Source organism: Sylvia atricapilla, chromosome 5 (genome assembly GCF_009819655.1).
Source record: "Sylvia atricapilla isolate bSylAtr1 chromosome 5, bSylAtr1.pri, whole genome shotgun sequence".
In the NCBI taxonomy this organism is placed as follows: domain Eukaryota; kingdom Metazoa; phylum Chordata; class Aves; order Passeriformes; family Sylviidae; genus Sylvia; species Sylvia atricapilla.
Window position 1 is genome coordinate 48,053,644 of NC_089144.1, and position 15,427 is coordinate 48,069,070.

Here is a 15,427-nt window from a genome sequence, read left to right on the forward strand (position 1 = left end):
AAAATTCTTCCTATCTGTGTTCCTTCACAGTGGTTAAGAATAGATAAAACCTTTACAGTGACCCTGTGAATGATTTTCTCAGTCCATGATCACCCTGTCAGCAGAAAATCAAGGCTGTTTCCTGGGAAATAGTGACAGCTGATCCTTGGTGGCCTAGGAACTGCCAGGGCCTCTGAATGCCCTTTACCTGCCTTAACTTTAATCCAGCTTTGCAAGTCTCTGTCTGGCAGAGAGTACTTGACCTCAACGTCTCCACTCTGTGTAAGACTGCTTGGCAGCACACTGTGGTCTTTGTTCAAAACAGCTCTGGAGTTTGATCACTGAACTTCATTTTGGTTTTGTTCAAGATGGCCTTTTCTTCTGTAATGTGGAATTTTCTGTGGGCACTTAGTTGCTGCTTTTCCCTCCATGCTCTCCCTCTATATTCAGGTGGCTGCATGGGAGGGACACCACACCATTTTTGGGTTTGATTTTTTTTTTTTTCATTTAAACTCTGAAGATCTTGCCTTGATCTCATCCTCAGCTCAACTGAGCTAAAATCAAATGGTTAGAGAGAGAGACTGAACTTGCAGGAGCAACACAACTTATATGTTGGAGCTGGAAAAATGAAGAAAGCATTGCTAATCATCAAGCATCTTTATAAGTGGACACTGACATGCTTTGAACAAAAACTACTAAAAAAAGGTAAAGCCCTCCAGGAGGAAGAGAGAGAGATGTTTCTATGATTGGTAATAGAGAGTCCAGGAGCCTAAACCATGTGTTAGTTTATCCAAGCATGCCCCTGAAGCGGGGGCTGTGTGGCCACCATGCTCAGGACAAGCTGCACTGTCTGCCTAAGTTAGGTCACTCTGGCAAGCAGAACTGAGCTGCTTCCCAAGGGAAAAGGATCCAGAAAGAAGAGCTGGGTTTTGTTGTGGATTTTTGGTTTTGTTCTTCTGGTCCTTTCTCTCCTCAAAGGATGAGGCAAGGGTGGTATTGTAAGACTTGGCAAACACAGAACAATTGTGTCCACATGCCCGTTTGAATGAATCCCTTGCATGCAACTGTTTGGGTTTAACAAGTCAATGAGGATGTGGTTTGAAAATGCAGGAATGAGAACATCATGAGCAGATGCCAAAATTTTCTTTTTTTTCTATTTTTTTACAGCATGTGATCTTGAATTGAGTGCTTGTATATGTTTAAATGGCATTGCCTACTCCAAAGTAGTCACCCTGCAGCTTGAAAACTTTCTTTCCCATTTCTTTTCACATCAGCGAGTTTTCTGTCCTGTGTTGTGTCTTTCCTTACTATTCCAAGACCTTCCCTATTATTCTTGAAATAGAAATGACATCTGCAGCCCCAAGAATGCTGGGCTACACCCACAGAATTACTTTATCTACCAATCTGCCACTAATATTTTGAGAATCCAGCAAGACAGAAAAAAGACTACCTCCCCAAATTGCTATTGTACGGCTGTCCTTATATGAACTGTGTGATATGATTTCCCTTTGCAACACTAGTGGAGTCCTCAATGGTTTTTTTCTTGCAAATCATTATAGATGTACTTATCTGAGATATCTTGCCATGATTCTAGACCTTTTTGTGCTAAAACTGTCTGTTGTTTTTCAGGCTCCCTTTGAAATTGCTATAAAACCTCTCATATTTATGAATATTTAATATTTTTCCATTTTCTTAGCCAATGTCTACATTTATTAAGTGATAAACATCCACTTTGGGGAATATTACTGCTTATATTGCCTGTGCTTTGGAAATAGAACTGTAGTGGCAGTCTCTTGGTGTATTGTCAGAAATAAATGTGATTTGTGGGTAGGCCTTGCTCGTGGCTGGGGATGGTGCATCAACTCTACCATTTAAGAGTGGTTCCCAGAAGTGATCTGACTCAGGCCCTGTGCTGAGTCACAAATCCTCCCTTGCTTCCTCCTTGCTTGCACAAATTAGTAGTTTTCTTCTGAACTCTATTAGCAGGAAAAGAATTGCTTCCCACACCTCTGGCACTGGCTGAAGTATGAAAATGTGTATTTCTGTGTGTATAGGAAGGCAGAGGAGGGATGGTCCTCTCCTTTACCTTTCTCCCACTTCTAAGAGGTCATTTTTATGAGCCTGTGCCTGCTCATACTCCTGAACCAGCAGTATAAGCAGGCACAGATATCAGGAGTTATTAAACTCCTGGTTCAGGCAGCCCCGTGGTGGAGGTAAAACATATCCCTGCAAAACCAATGGAGGAGTGCTCAGGATTTGTTTTCTCTGAAGATCTGGACTTACTCATATGGTGGGACAGGAAACTGCCCTGTCCAGAAAACCAAGTTTGATCCAAAAATTGAAGAGAAATTGTGAGAAATTGTGAGAGAAGACTCCGCTTGGCAAGGCCTGAATGTTAGTTCTGAGACCAACTTCTTAAGAATATTTTAAGCTGCTTAAAATATTTTAATATTTTTAATATTTATATCAGTCACTTCCAGAGCAGGTAGCAGGCAGAAGTCTGAGCCCAGAAAATGAGCTCAGAGGGAGGGGATGGCTCAAACTGAAAGGTGCAGTGTTTTAGTGTCCAAACACACTGGCTGCTGAGCATCAGCTAGCTCCTGCTAATTGCCACAGCATTTCTAATGTCCAAATAGCTCCAAAAGTGCATTGGCTGCTTCAAGAGCAAGGCTCCTGATCACTGACTGTCCTTGCAAGTAAAATAAACCCTAATGTTGGTGGTAGGGATGAGATCTGAAAGGCCGTCGGGAAGTTAAGAGACCACGGCCCCGGGGTGGTGTGTGAGGGCGGCTCTCGGCCCGGGCCCTGTCCCTGCTGGGGCTGCCATCTCCGGGCAGCCCTCAGAGGACACAGGGACAGCGTTTGCAGGAGCAGGGGACACCTGGATACTGCCGGGGCATCGCTCGGGTCTGGAGAGGGACAAGCCCTGTGCCCCGGGGAAGATCCTTTCTCTTTCTCTTTTCGATTTCACAGTCCCATTCCCAGTGCCTCTGGTCCCTTCCGAATGCTTTCAGGGTCCCGCAGTGCACTCCCTGCCCTGCTGCATCCCAGTGACCCCCGGGAAAGAGGAGTTTGATGGGAAAGGGCTTTAATTTGAGGGGGAAAGCTCCTTTTCCATTATTGTACGTGTTTAAATTGGAGGGGCCCCCCTTCACCTGTGATTTTAAGGGTAGCAATTGAAGGAAACTCAACCTTTTCTCTGATTTAAAGATGTCAGTTGAAGAGGAATTGTTGTTTTGTAGTTTAAATGGAAGGGATGGACTTTCTGGTGCCATTTTATGGGTTGGAGTTGAGGGAAAATCCCTCCACTTTATCATTCTAAAGCTTAAATTGCAAGGGAATCTCTGTTTTTCCTTGGTTTTTGAGGGTTTATATTCAGAGGAAATCCTCCTTTTTTCCAGCATTGGAAGTATTTAAATAGAGGGGGAAAGGGCAGAAAAAGAGAGATAAAATGGTGGGAAACGTGAGGTGGAAAAGGAGAGAAAAAAGGGTGGGAAACACGAGGGATACAAAAGGACAGGAAACCTAAGGGAAGAAGGGTGAGAAATGTGAGGTAATTACCACCATTAATTAATTGGGAATTTATGAACACCAGTGTGCAACAAAGAACAGGTATTGTCTTTTTGAGAAAAAACCTGACAGAATAGTCTCAGAAAAAGGATTTTTTGGGTCTGGAAGTTCACAGTCCTGGAAATAAAAAGGCCAGTTGGGTGTTTCTAAGAATTCTCTTACTTTTTATAGGCATGTCTTTCTTGAAAGGAATTCTGTATTAGCAAGCCTACCATTAATTTCCTTGGATATGTTCCACAATGCAACAATGCCAAGTGCATTTTAGCAGCTGGGTCTTTTACTTGTGCCATCTTGCTAAACGTTGGTTGAAATCCAAAAAAGCTTGTAAGTACACGAGGGGATATGTAGGTAATCCCATTGCTTTAGGTGCAGGCACTTACATGCTCAGAGATACAATAGCTGCCTGAATCGATGAGACAGCAACCAGCCTCTCTCACCATCTTCCAGAGAGAAAAACACAGCATCGTATGATAGCTCTGAAACACCTGCAGCAGCCCTAAAAGTGCATTTCCCATAGCTTTGTGAAAGATCAGTGTTGTTTAGTGTAAGCCTTTTTCCTCCTCTTCTTCCATAGTCCCTCTTCTTCCCAGTTGTATTCTAAACTTTTGGGTTAATGCAGTCCTCTAGAGGCTAAAAAGGACTTGACCTGGTATAAAAAGCAATGTTTTTCCCATGTAATAAATATTTAAAACGTTTCATCAGTGTAAATAAATGGTAAATTCTGTGAGCCCAGGGAATGGCATTAACGTGTGTTGCTTGCTGAAACATTTATGGAATCAGTGTCAGCCAACAGAGCACAGCCAAGAGGATTTTTTAAAGGTAAACTGAAGTGCTTTTAAAATAAATACTAAGGGCTGTTTAAGATCTTCAATTATTAACAGATGAAAAGTGTGGGCTGAAAAAGTGCAAACAATCCCTTTCGTTGCACTTTCCCTAATCCCTGTGCAGTTCTCAGTGTCCAGCCTGGACTGAGCTCCTCAAGGCAGATGCTACACCTTAAACAGATGTCTGGAGAGAGTCTAGCACACAAATAAGAAGATTTAGAATGCCAAATATTTGAAAACTCTTTATTTTCATGTTTACTTCTCAGGGCTTAAGTTCAAGGCCTTGTGTTTATGGTTGGCCAGTGCTGACACTGCCAGCCTCTGCAAACAGCACCGTAAAAACTTGGCTCTGCTGGAGAGAGCAGTTATTGGCATCACCCCCTTGAAATCCAGAGGCCAGCTCTGCAGTCTGATAGGTCACCAGGCACTCTGATTTAATTACAATTATCAGCTGCACAGCTCCTTTATGAGACTGTGCCTGACCTTGCTGGGAGTGTAAGCCTTGCCTCCACAAGTGAGGAAAAAATGCCAAAGATATGCAAGGGTGTGAACACCCCTGTGGGGTGATGCCTGTGTATTGCACCATGCAAAGATTAAGAGCACACACGATTTGGGACAGAGAAATCATCCTTTTATAAGCTGAATTCTCTTTTCTTCCTCTGCACAGAGAAAGAGCCCATAAAAGAGTGTAGAATTCTCACCACTGGTTAGAAAAGTCTTTGTGACTGTTTGTAAGGGGGTGGCTCACCTTGATTCACTCTGATCAAGGATGTGTCTGCACCTCTGGGGGTTCAGAACAGAGATTTGATGTGCTTCGCAGCGTGTGAGGTTTTTTATTTAAAAAGTGATTCTGTTCCATGGCTCTTCCCCTGTCCTCTAACCTCTTCTCTCCATGCTCTCCCCTCTGCCAGTACAGTGACTTTTCCAAGTGTCTGGGCCGGGCTCCCCATGCCATTCCTTGGCACAGCTCTTTGTGCTGCAAGCTGCCTGCCTGGCAGAATAAAGCAATTTGCAGGCAGCAGCTATGCTGCAGCAAGGGGCTCCACAACAATGTCGGGAGCCTGGTGATGTGCATGGATCCCTTCTTGTCTTTCTGCAAGTAAATTCCATCTCCTGAGGACACTGGTGAAGTTGCTGTTAGTGGGTTTTAAGTTTTAGAAACTCCCTGAATACTTTGATGGTAACATATTAAAGTTTGCTAATTATTGGAATCATCTGGATCTGAAAACAGGCTGCCCTAAAGGGAAACTGCACGGCACACACATCAATTCATGCTAAAAGCATTCAGTACCTCGTGTCCTCTCCAAAGCTGGCTTATTATCCTCAAGAAGCTTTTCTCTAATTAAGTGGCTGAAGGTCCTGTACATCTTCTGGTGGTACATGTTCCCCTCAACCATTTAAATATTATCTCAAGTTTGTGATGCAAACCTTTGTTTTCACAGGCACTGCTTTGTTAACACAAAGGGCGTTGCTTTGTGCAGATATTATCTTCTCTGGACATCTGTAGTAGGCTGAAGCACTTTCATGTTGTGGGTGTTAATGAATCTGTTTTTAAAATGAGAGAGCTTCTTTGTTCATCCTTTTGTCTGTCCTCAGTACCCTCTCAAGAGTACTGGGTATAAACTACAATGAATGTTAAAATTAATTAATAATAATAATTAAGGGAAAATTACATAAAACCTGGTATCAGAACTCTTAGCCTCATAAGCTTGGCTATATTTTGGATTAACAAGACTCCTAAAGTCACAAAAAGGGAGGCCTTTATTTGCTTGTGTAAAGATTTATTTGAAGCAACAGATATTTCAATCTGTGAAGTTGTAGCTTTTTTTTTTCCCCCCACATTTGCAGCCATCTGTAGTCTTTTAACTTTCTTGTACTGTTGTACCTTGTTTGGGTGAAGGTGAGACATTGTTCTAATTTTCTGGGGAATGTCACATTCCTGACCCATGTAAAGAATTGGAGCAATGCTGGTGTTGACTGCACTTCATTTTCTGTGCATATTTAGATTAAGTAGACTGGACGCCTTGGGCATTTAGAGGAAAAGTTTGACTGCCTCATATAAGCACAGCAATTTTTTTTTTTCTCCCCAGAGATATTGCTTATCAAGAGAAGTATCCAGAGGCAACTGAGCAAGGAGAGTGGCCCACTCCTGTACAGGATAATTTGATACTGTCAGTAATGTAGTTCGTGTTAGAGTCTGTGAGAGTCAGGATATTTCATGCTGAATGGCACTGCCTTTGGAGAGCAGCATATCCTTTGGATAGATAACTGATAACGGATAACTGAACCACCTGTGGACACCTGAAGAAGTGCTCTGACATCTGAGGGATGTTAGAATCCAGCCTGTATTTGCCAGCAGGCAGGGAGGGGTGCTGCTGGCCAGGCAGCTGAGGCCACTTTGGTGGCTTCTGCTGTGCTCAATCACGGCTGTGGAGCAAAGGCAGCCTCAGCCTCAGCTCTGAGCTGACAAGTGGATTGCCTACAAGGGAAAGAGCTTGTCAAGAGATGTGTCATTCTCATTAGAAAGTATTTAAATTAGTTTTTTTTTTTTTTTTTAAGAAAGCCTAAGATCTTAGATGATAGATTTTAAAAATTATTAGTTATCACAAGCTCTCTTGGCAGATGTATAACAGACATTTACAACTCATGAATCACATTTTTCAAAAAATCCCAGCTAATACCAACTTCTCTGAGGAGATGACAGCATTTGCAGGAGACATTAATGACTTCTGGCTCTCAGTCATTGCAAAATCATGAGCTTGTAATTGTTCTGATCTGGCTATTTGTAGACTATAGATTTCTAGAGGTCTCTCAATGCTTCCATCATTAATAACTTGCCAGTGACAGCGATTGCCATTATTCCTACTCAAAAGTGATAACTTTAAGATCTTTGTAAATTCAAATCCTTGCTTAAGGCTTATGAGCTGGCTTTATTATCCTGGTTTTACAAAATGAAGGGAAGGAGACAGAGGGAGGCACATGAATCTGCAGCTCAAGTCAAGTGCATCTGAGGGTACAGCTGCTTAGTGATTTAGAAAACTTGGCCACAAGTCACCTTCCCTGGGCCATTCTGGGAATGTTTTGCTTGCTCATGATTAGGATTTTCAACAGTCTCGTACCTTAACAATCATGTAATAATATTTTGCTCATATCCATTTCTGGGCAACCTCTGTTCAAAGGTGATCCATAAATCTTGGGACAAAAACAGCACTGCTGGTTCTCACTCTTTCTCTGTTGAAACTGAAGTTAGATGAGGTGGATGTGGAGCAGAGGAAGATCCTGAGAGGACTGGGAGCTCTCTCTTAACATGGGTTTGGTGGTTCTTGGGCATCTCAGGCTCTGCCTGGGACTGGTTTGACTTCTGGAAGCATCAGAGTAGGGACCTGGATTCAGTTTGCCAGCTTTCCCTGTGCTCTGGGGTGCAGCTCTGTGACTTCTCGTGTTCTTGTTCATGGTTCTTGTCCCTCTTCAGGCCTGGTTGTTCCTTGTTTTTCCCATGCTTTAACTCTCCTCAATACCATGTGTGCAGCACCTTAGGCCTGTTTTCCAAGAAACTGCTATATTCTCTCCTCAGGATGGGGATATTTTGGTGGCAGGTACCCTGTTTCATTTCACTTTGATCTGTGATCTGGGAAGCAGTGGTAAATTTTTGAAATGTTGGGGATCCTCTGGAGGGAGGTAATTTATAAACGTACATCTTTGCATCATCAAGATAATGAGTTCAGGTGAGGGGGAACAAAATAAAACTGAAACCCTACTGTGCAATTTATAGCCTCTCTGAATTTTGTTCTCTTGCTGATAAGCACTTCCTTGTGTTCTCTCTGCAGGTCTCCAGGTGGTTTTAAATTCAATTATCAAGGCCATGGTCCCTTTGTTGCATATTGCCCTGCTGGTGCTGTTTGTCATTATTATCTATGCCATCATTGGACTGGAGTTATTCATGGGGAAGATGCATAAAACCTGCTACCATGTGCAAGGGGGACTGATAGGTAAGGGGAACACACACAGACATACAAAGATTTTCAAGGGAGGCTTCTCCCATGTGGAACAGAGCATTTCTTCTGGCGCAGGAGACAGGTGGCAGTTGCTCACTCCTTCTCAGGAGTTCCACAATTTCACTGCTGCAGACTGAGCTACACAGGAGATGGTGTCACGGAAGCGGGCAACTCATATATTTTATTACTAGTCTCATACACAAATGCATCTTTGTTTTAAACAAGTACCATTGTAAAGGAATACATAATTCAGGGCAGTACCTTTTGTTGTTTAGTCACATGCTGCAACTTCAGTTAGAAGCACAGCCAGAAAGAAAACAAAATTACATTAATAGGAAGAAACATTTTTACATCAAATCCATCAGGGAATTTATTTATTTCAAATTATTTGCAGAAAGAAATATTCACATTTCAAAATAATTCAATTGGACTGTCACTCATCTAACCATCTGTTCATTTTTGTTTGATTTATTGATCTTGAACAGCAGCTATTTCTCATGTGGTAGAGGGTATTAATGCCTAGTACCCAGTTCAGCTCATAAGAAAATAGTGTACAGCAGAAAATTGTTTCAGAAGTTCTGCATTTTCTGCTTTATAATGTTGGCAGATTTCATTTTCTGGAAATGATGCTAGAACTATAATGATCTGTCACTCTGGTTTGCATCTTTAAAGTGGGCGTATTTTTCTCCATTCTGTCTGGAAGTATTTACATTTCAGCATCTAATTCTGATATTACTGTTTCTGGCATTCTTTCGTGATCAGAATGCGATCACAGTTTTGGAAAATTACATTGTTTACCGTATGATAAGATGAGAAACAAACATTGTTACCCACTCCCCTTCACATACATACGTACCTGCATCTGCTAAAAATGTGGCACTAAGATCTGAAATCTGTGTATTTAAAAAAAACACATTGCAGAAGTTTTTGTACTTATAAAACTGCTTCCTGGAGCATTCTTTATATACCAAAGCATTTAGTTTGCTTTGTTGTACGGGTTGTCAGGTCTTTGAAAACACCTGTACAGTGTAAGGGGCGGATAATCATGCAGCAGTCCTGGAGTGCCACTGGGCACTGATAAAATGCCACCCATCATCCAAATGCCAACAGAGCCGAGCTGCAGACACTCTGTGCTGTAATTCAGCAGTGGCCCAGTGCCACACCAGGCTGTCCCCAGAGCAGTGAAGCCTGTCTGCTGCAGGGCTCAGCCTTCTCCAGCAGTGCCTCCAAGATTAACCCAGGTGACTGCGGCAGGGACATGCTGGCCATGACACGTGGCCTAATGAAACATGATAGCTTCATCTAATGCTCCCTGTCGTGTTGAAAGGAATCCTTCCTCCTGGGAGGGTGTGCTTTGGGAAATAAGAAAGTTCATCTCGGTTTTGACTGCAAAATTTGACAGCTTGGCCATTATTTTCCGCGAAAAGAAAGCGAAGCACGACAGCGAGTGGTGTATCCCTAAGAAATCTGCCAAACTCACTGCAGGATACAGTCGTTAAAATCTGATATCCTTCTCTTGCTTATCGGTGTGTCAAACGGTTTTCCTTCAGCTGTTTTTTTCTCCCCCCTTCTCTCCTTTAAGACACTCCTGCGGAGGATGACCCGTCCCCGTGCGCGCCCCAGTCTGCCCACGGGAGGCAGTGTCAGAACGGCACCGAGTGCAAGGCGGGCTGGGAGGGACCCAAGCACGGCATCACCAACTTTGACAACTTTGCTTTTGCCATGCTCACGGTGTTTCAGTGCATCACCATGGAGGGCTGGACAGACGTGCTGTACTGGGTACGTATCCGAAAATGACGAGGCTGAGAGAGTCCTGCTCGCGCTCATGGCTATGTTGAAATCTGGGGGCTTTTGGCTTTCTTGCTTGTTCTCTTGAGTGAAGGCATGGTTGCTAGCATGGAGCTTGAATTAACTCAGTTTACTGTTAGGTAAAAGGGAGGGGTTATCTGGGGCAATGAAACCAAATGTACATGTTGACTTTCCATTGATATTGTAATTTTGAATGGTGGCAGATGGCTTATTGATTTGAAGGTTTGCAGTGTACCTTGGTTGAGCAGAAAGTCACTGAAAGACACTCTCTGCAGGAGTGAAACACCTCATACTTCTCTAGATCACTGATGTAGAAGAATTTGTGACAGACAGCCATGTGCTCTACCAATGGCATTTGTGTTACAAAGGCACTATACTGATCAGCTCATAGGTTTTATAAGAAAGGCCTCACAAATTCCAGCAGTACTCCTGGTTATGACTTTTGTCATAGAAGAATTTATGACCTCTTTATGACATTTATTTATTCTAATGCTATTAGCTCTGATACTGGTATCAATCATTCTTGCATGTGTAGCCAAAATATTATTTTACCTGTAATATAAATGGAGGTTCATCTTGTCCTGTAGCCTAATTCTGGGCATTTCAGCAGCTTTAGTTTAGTTATTTTAATTCCTAATGCACTGGGAAATTCACTGCAATACAATTATACTACAGGAGTTAATATCAGGTTTAGCTTTCACCAGTAAATCATAGATAAACATGTTTCTGCATGCAGCTCTGGCCACCAGCTTTTGCAGCAGTGTGTTATGGCCAAGGACATTCATTCACACACAGCACAGCTCTGTCTGTATAAGACTAATGCAGACACTCACCAACTTGTAAGTCTGGCATGCCACAACAACCTGGCTCTCCAGATGGCAGGATGTGTTAAAATGCACTATAAGCTTTGGCTGGAGAAGGCTCAAAGCACACAAAAGGATACTCTGGACTGAGGCAGCTTGCGCTGTTAGTCAACAAGTTTCTCAAACATGAACCTGAAGCTGGCTTCTACCCACCAGTGATATAGAGTTTGCATGATTTCCCTTTGAAGATTTAGCTTATCTGCAAAGGCTGGTCTCTGTGTAGAACAGCTAGAAGTTGTCTCTTTATCTTCATAAGGAAGGTTAGATTAGAATAGTGACTATAGATTCCCTTTAATGCCTGAGATAAAAGGCAGAGATCTAACCACAAGGGGAGTCTGGGTCTCAGAGAAAAATTCCCATTATTAGAAAAGAGGGTATAAATGAATAAAATAATGAAGAGCAGAAGTTAAAGTCAGAAGAGAAACTGGGCAAAACTGCTCCACAGTTCAGCTGTGGCTACCTATAATAAACCTGTCTTTTTACTACATATAGCTCACATTTCTCAATGCTATATGTGATTGAGAGGATTTATTTACAGGGGAAATGGGAGAGAGTGAATGATATCAGAAGAAGAAATGAGAATAGTTTTGGCCCTGTATACCACTCAGAATTGTGAAAGCTCTCCACAAGTTATCATCAGTTTCTCCAAAGACATGTGTTACGAAAGACTCTTCCAATTCCCACCCTTTAGTGCCCATGTGTCATTTTCATGACTTGATATGACTCATGTTTATCTCATTATCAGTTATCTAATAGCAGGAGCCAAAAGCATATACTCCCTTCCAAAAGATTTTCTACCATGACTGCAGCCGACAGTCGGATTTTTATGGTGTCCCTACAGCAAACTGGATTTTAGTTGTTGGCTTTTGTTTGATATTCAGCCAACTTTTTTTTTTTTTTTTTCACTGATTTCCTGAGCTATTCTTTTTTTTTTTTTTTTTTTTTTTTTTTTTTTGACAGAATGCTTAACTTAGGCCTTAAATTAATACAGATTGCTGGTCATTATTTTTAGGGGCATGCATATGGTAAGCCTTTTAGTTTATGGCATTGTTAGAATGCTTGCTTTGGGAAGAGCAGAAATATTTGTTACCATCAGTTCCCAGTTATTCCTAGATGAGACTACAAAAGATAAGAGTTAGCACTGCAGAAAAAAAGTCAGTAATTGAGGAGGAGGAAATTTATTTCATAAAGAAGAGGAGTATCATCCATATTTAAAGACCATTAAACATGAAGTTTGATTAAACACCTGAGCTGGCAGACATCCTTGGTTAAGCTGCTGGAAATAGTGAGAATACTATTGTCCCATTTTGCCTCTTTGTGCTGTATTGACAAAGCAGACAGAATTCAGCCCTGGTCAGTGTTTTCCATTTGGTCAGGGAGTTGTCTGAGGTGTTTCCTTCTGCAGAGGGGTCTGTGCCATGCTGGGGGCAGGGGCTGCTTGGGCATCTACTGCAGGGCACACCCAGGAGAAACTCTATTGCTTTAATATTTGCATGTAGAAACAATCTCTGAACACTCACACTGTCATTTCATGCAATTTTCAGCCACATCTATTGAGGTTTGTACAGTCAGATTTAGAGTCCATGGCAAGGGCATTCCAGCTTAATTTAGCCAGATCAAGAGGAAGAGTACTCTGCATAATAAAGAATAGAAAAGATGCAGCATTTCAGTTGCTGAGGGAAGAATTTTATTGAGTGAGGTAGGATACAAATATCTATCTTAACCTTACTGTAAGCCTCTGTTCCCTTACTGCAGTCTGACTCATAGGTAACATTATTCCCTGGTCTTTGCCTTTTTGGCTGAAGAAGGGTGGACTTGTCACAGACAACCCATTGGGAGCTGCATCTCCACAGGGTGCAGAGATATGAGGTTATTCTCTTCTCAGATCTGAAAGATCTCCTGAAACCACAGTGAGGTCACAAAAATTAAGTTTTGCTTTATAAGGAATTAAATCTGCTTTATAAGGAATTAAATAATTAAATTATTTAAGTTCGAAATACAGAGTTTGTTGTCCATTTTACACTGGAAGTACAGATTAAAAAACAGTGTAAGAAAATTTTGGTTACAAATCGGACAGTTTTGCAGACAAAAATTTTATATGATGATTTTCAGAGACCATTCATTAAACTTAACAATGTAAGCTAATGGACTAATATTTAGAAGTCCTGAGCATTCAAAGCTCAAGCAGACTGTCAAGTTCTTAGCTCCTCTGCAATTCAGGGTAGATAATAAGATTTGAATCTGGGGTCCTGCTGGGTTCAATGGCAAAATTCTCATTAATTTCAAAAGGTCAGGATCTCACTTTGTATTTTGCAAAATCTTGATCATGCTGTTGAGATTTCTCATGTGCAGTCATAGTACAACATGATGACTTACAGATGCCTAATCAGGGCCTTGGTATCTGCTGAGATTAGCCTTCCAAGGACATACATGTGGATGCAGAGAGTTTTCTTTGCTCCCTTCTTCAATCTGAAAATGTGTGCCTGACCTAAAACTCAGCAGAACAACAGATAAAGCTCTGGGCTGAATTACTTAGCTGGAAGTGTTGAGATGATGGAGCAAATCCCTTGCTTTGAACTTCTCTATACGTACGTCTCGATTATATCTTCTTATTTTCTAAAAAAAAATGAAAAACCAAAACTTTTGTTTTAGACCTCTGCATTCCTCTCAGTGGGAACGGAGAGAGCTTAGCATATTTCAGCATGTTGCCCTGAAAAATACAGTAGTCATTTCGTGGCACCAATGTCTGTGCTGTGTCACAGTTTGCAAAGTTAAAGCTGCATGTTTGAAAGTTAGAAAGCTGTGTGACCTTCCACAAGCCCTGAACTCCTAATCCACTTAATAGCTCTTCAAATTTTAACTTCAGTTTCCTGCTTCCTTCTTCATGTTTCCCAGTGCAGGCTTTTCCACCTGTGTAGGGAAGCCTGTCTCCTCTTTCATGGAGTACCATTTCCCAGCCTGTGATCCACATCCTCACAAAAAGATAATCAGAGACAGGAAAGCAATAAACTTTTATTCCCTAGAAGGACTTGGCATCACTAAAATCAATACATTGTCCAATCTCCCCCCTCTCTCTCTTAGCAGATAAGACTTGTGAGTAGTTTGCTTTCTTTTGAAATGGGGAAGAAAAATGTTAGGGAAAACAGTTTGACATTGCTATCATGGAAGGTATTACTTAAAAAGAGCCAATTTTTAAATGTGAAATAACTGTATTGGACAGGATGAAAGTCTGTGCAAAACAGCCTTGTTGACTCTTCACTGAAGAATTGATCTTAGTTGAAGGGAGCTTTAAGTGTTTGTAGAAACACATCCCCTGTACTGCCTACAAGTTTATTTTGTCCCATGCCTTTGTCTCATGGGCAGTTAGCCCACAGAACCACTGAGTAGACAGGCACCTCTTGTGATACGTCACCTTATAGCTTTTCCTATCCACCACAGAAGGATTTGAGGTTATTATTCACAAAACTCTCCCTAATGCATAATCAGCATTATCAGCTCTCTTGGTGCAGGCACCAAGGCCCATTTCTGAAGGCCCATCCATCTTGGAAACTTCCAGCAGCAGATGAAAATCCAAATGTTGCAAATTGAATCATTTTGTATTTTGTAATCAGTCTCTGCTGCATTGTTTTGTATTGTCTTGTTGACTAAGGAGGAAAATTAATCTCTGAGCAGTTTATAACGTAGTGTTTAAATATTTGTAGGCATTATTTGTCTTCACTTAATCTTTTTCTAATCTGAGGAGGTTCAGCTCTTTCAACCTCCCCTAATGGATCTTCTTTTTAATTATTTTTAATCAGTTTGTTACTGTCCTTCAGGGGAAGCTTTCTTTCTGAGTTAAATACAATTTGGCCAGTGCCCTGTCTCTAGAAGGGTTTTCATCTTTGTGTGAAATGTGCTCTCTGCTGCTGGAGACCTGTGACACTGCATGCAAATCTATCCACTGCAGCCTCAGTTTTGAATGCCTGGTCTCTCCACTGCCCTGCATCTAAGAAATTGTACATATCACTGAAAACAAAGCATAGAGAAATTACAAAACACAACCATGTGTTGCTGTATTGGACTGTTCATGTTGCTAGGTAGTGGAGAACCTGGTCCCGAGTTGTTCTGCTTGCCCCCTTACACCTTGAATTCTAGGATTGAGTAATTCTGCTTGATCTGCTTGAAGGTTATTAATAATGAGCAACCCTGAGCCTCCCATCAGTTCTGGAGTCTTGGCTCTGGCCCATCTGTCATTTGGACAACACTTCAGAATACTTGGTCGAGTCTCTGAGAATAACATGCAGTGCCTCCAGGAACAATTTACCTCAAGGCTCTAAGTGTAAACTAAAGAGTGTAGTATTATTACAGATGGACTAAGGCCAAGCCTGGATGACATCCAGGGCACTAA

General features: G+C 41.7%; 1 protein-coding gene across 1 annotated transcript in view; it reads left to right on the top strand.

The window, feature by feature from the left end:
• CACNA1C (calcium voltage-gated channel subunit alpha1 C) overlaps positions 1 to 15,427 on the top strand; it is a 464,400-nt gene that overhangs the window by 292,875 nt on the left and 156,098 nt on the right. The window contains 2 exon segments of the mRNA XM_066319417.1: positions 8,201 to 8,362; positions 9,951 to 10,147. Coding sequence (XP_066175514.1) covers positions 8,201 to 8,362; positions 9,951 to 10,147 — 359 coding nt within the window.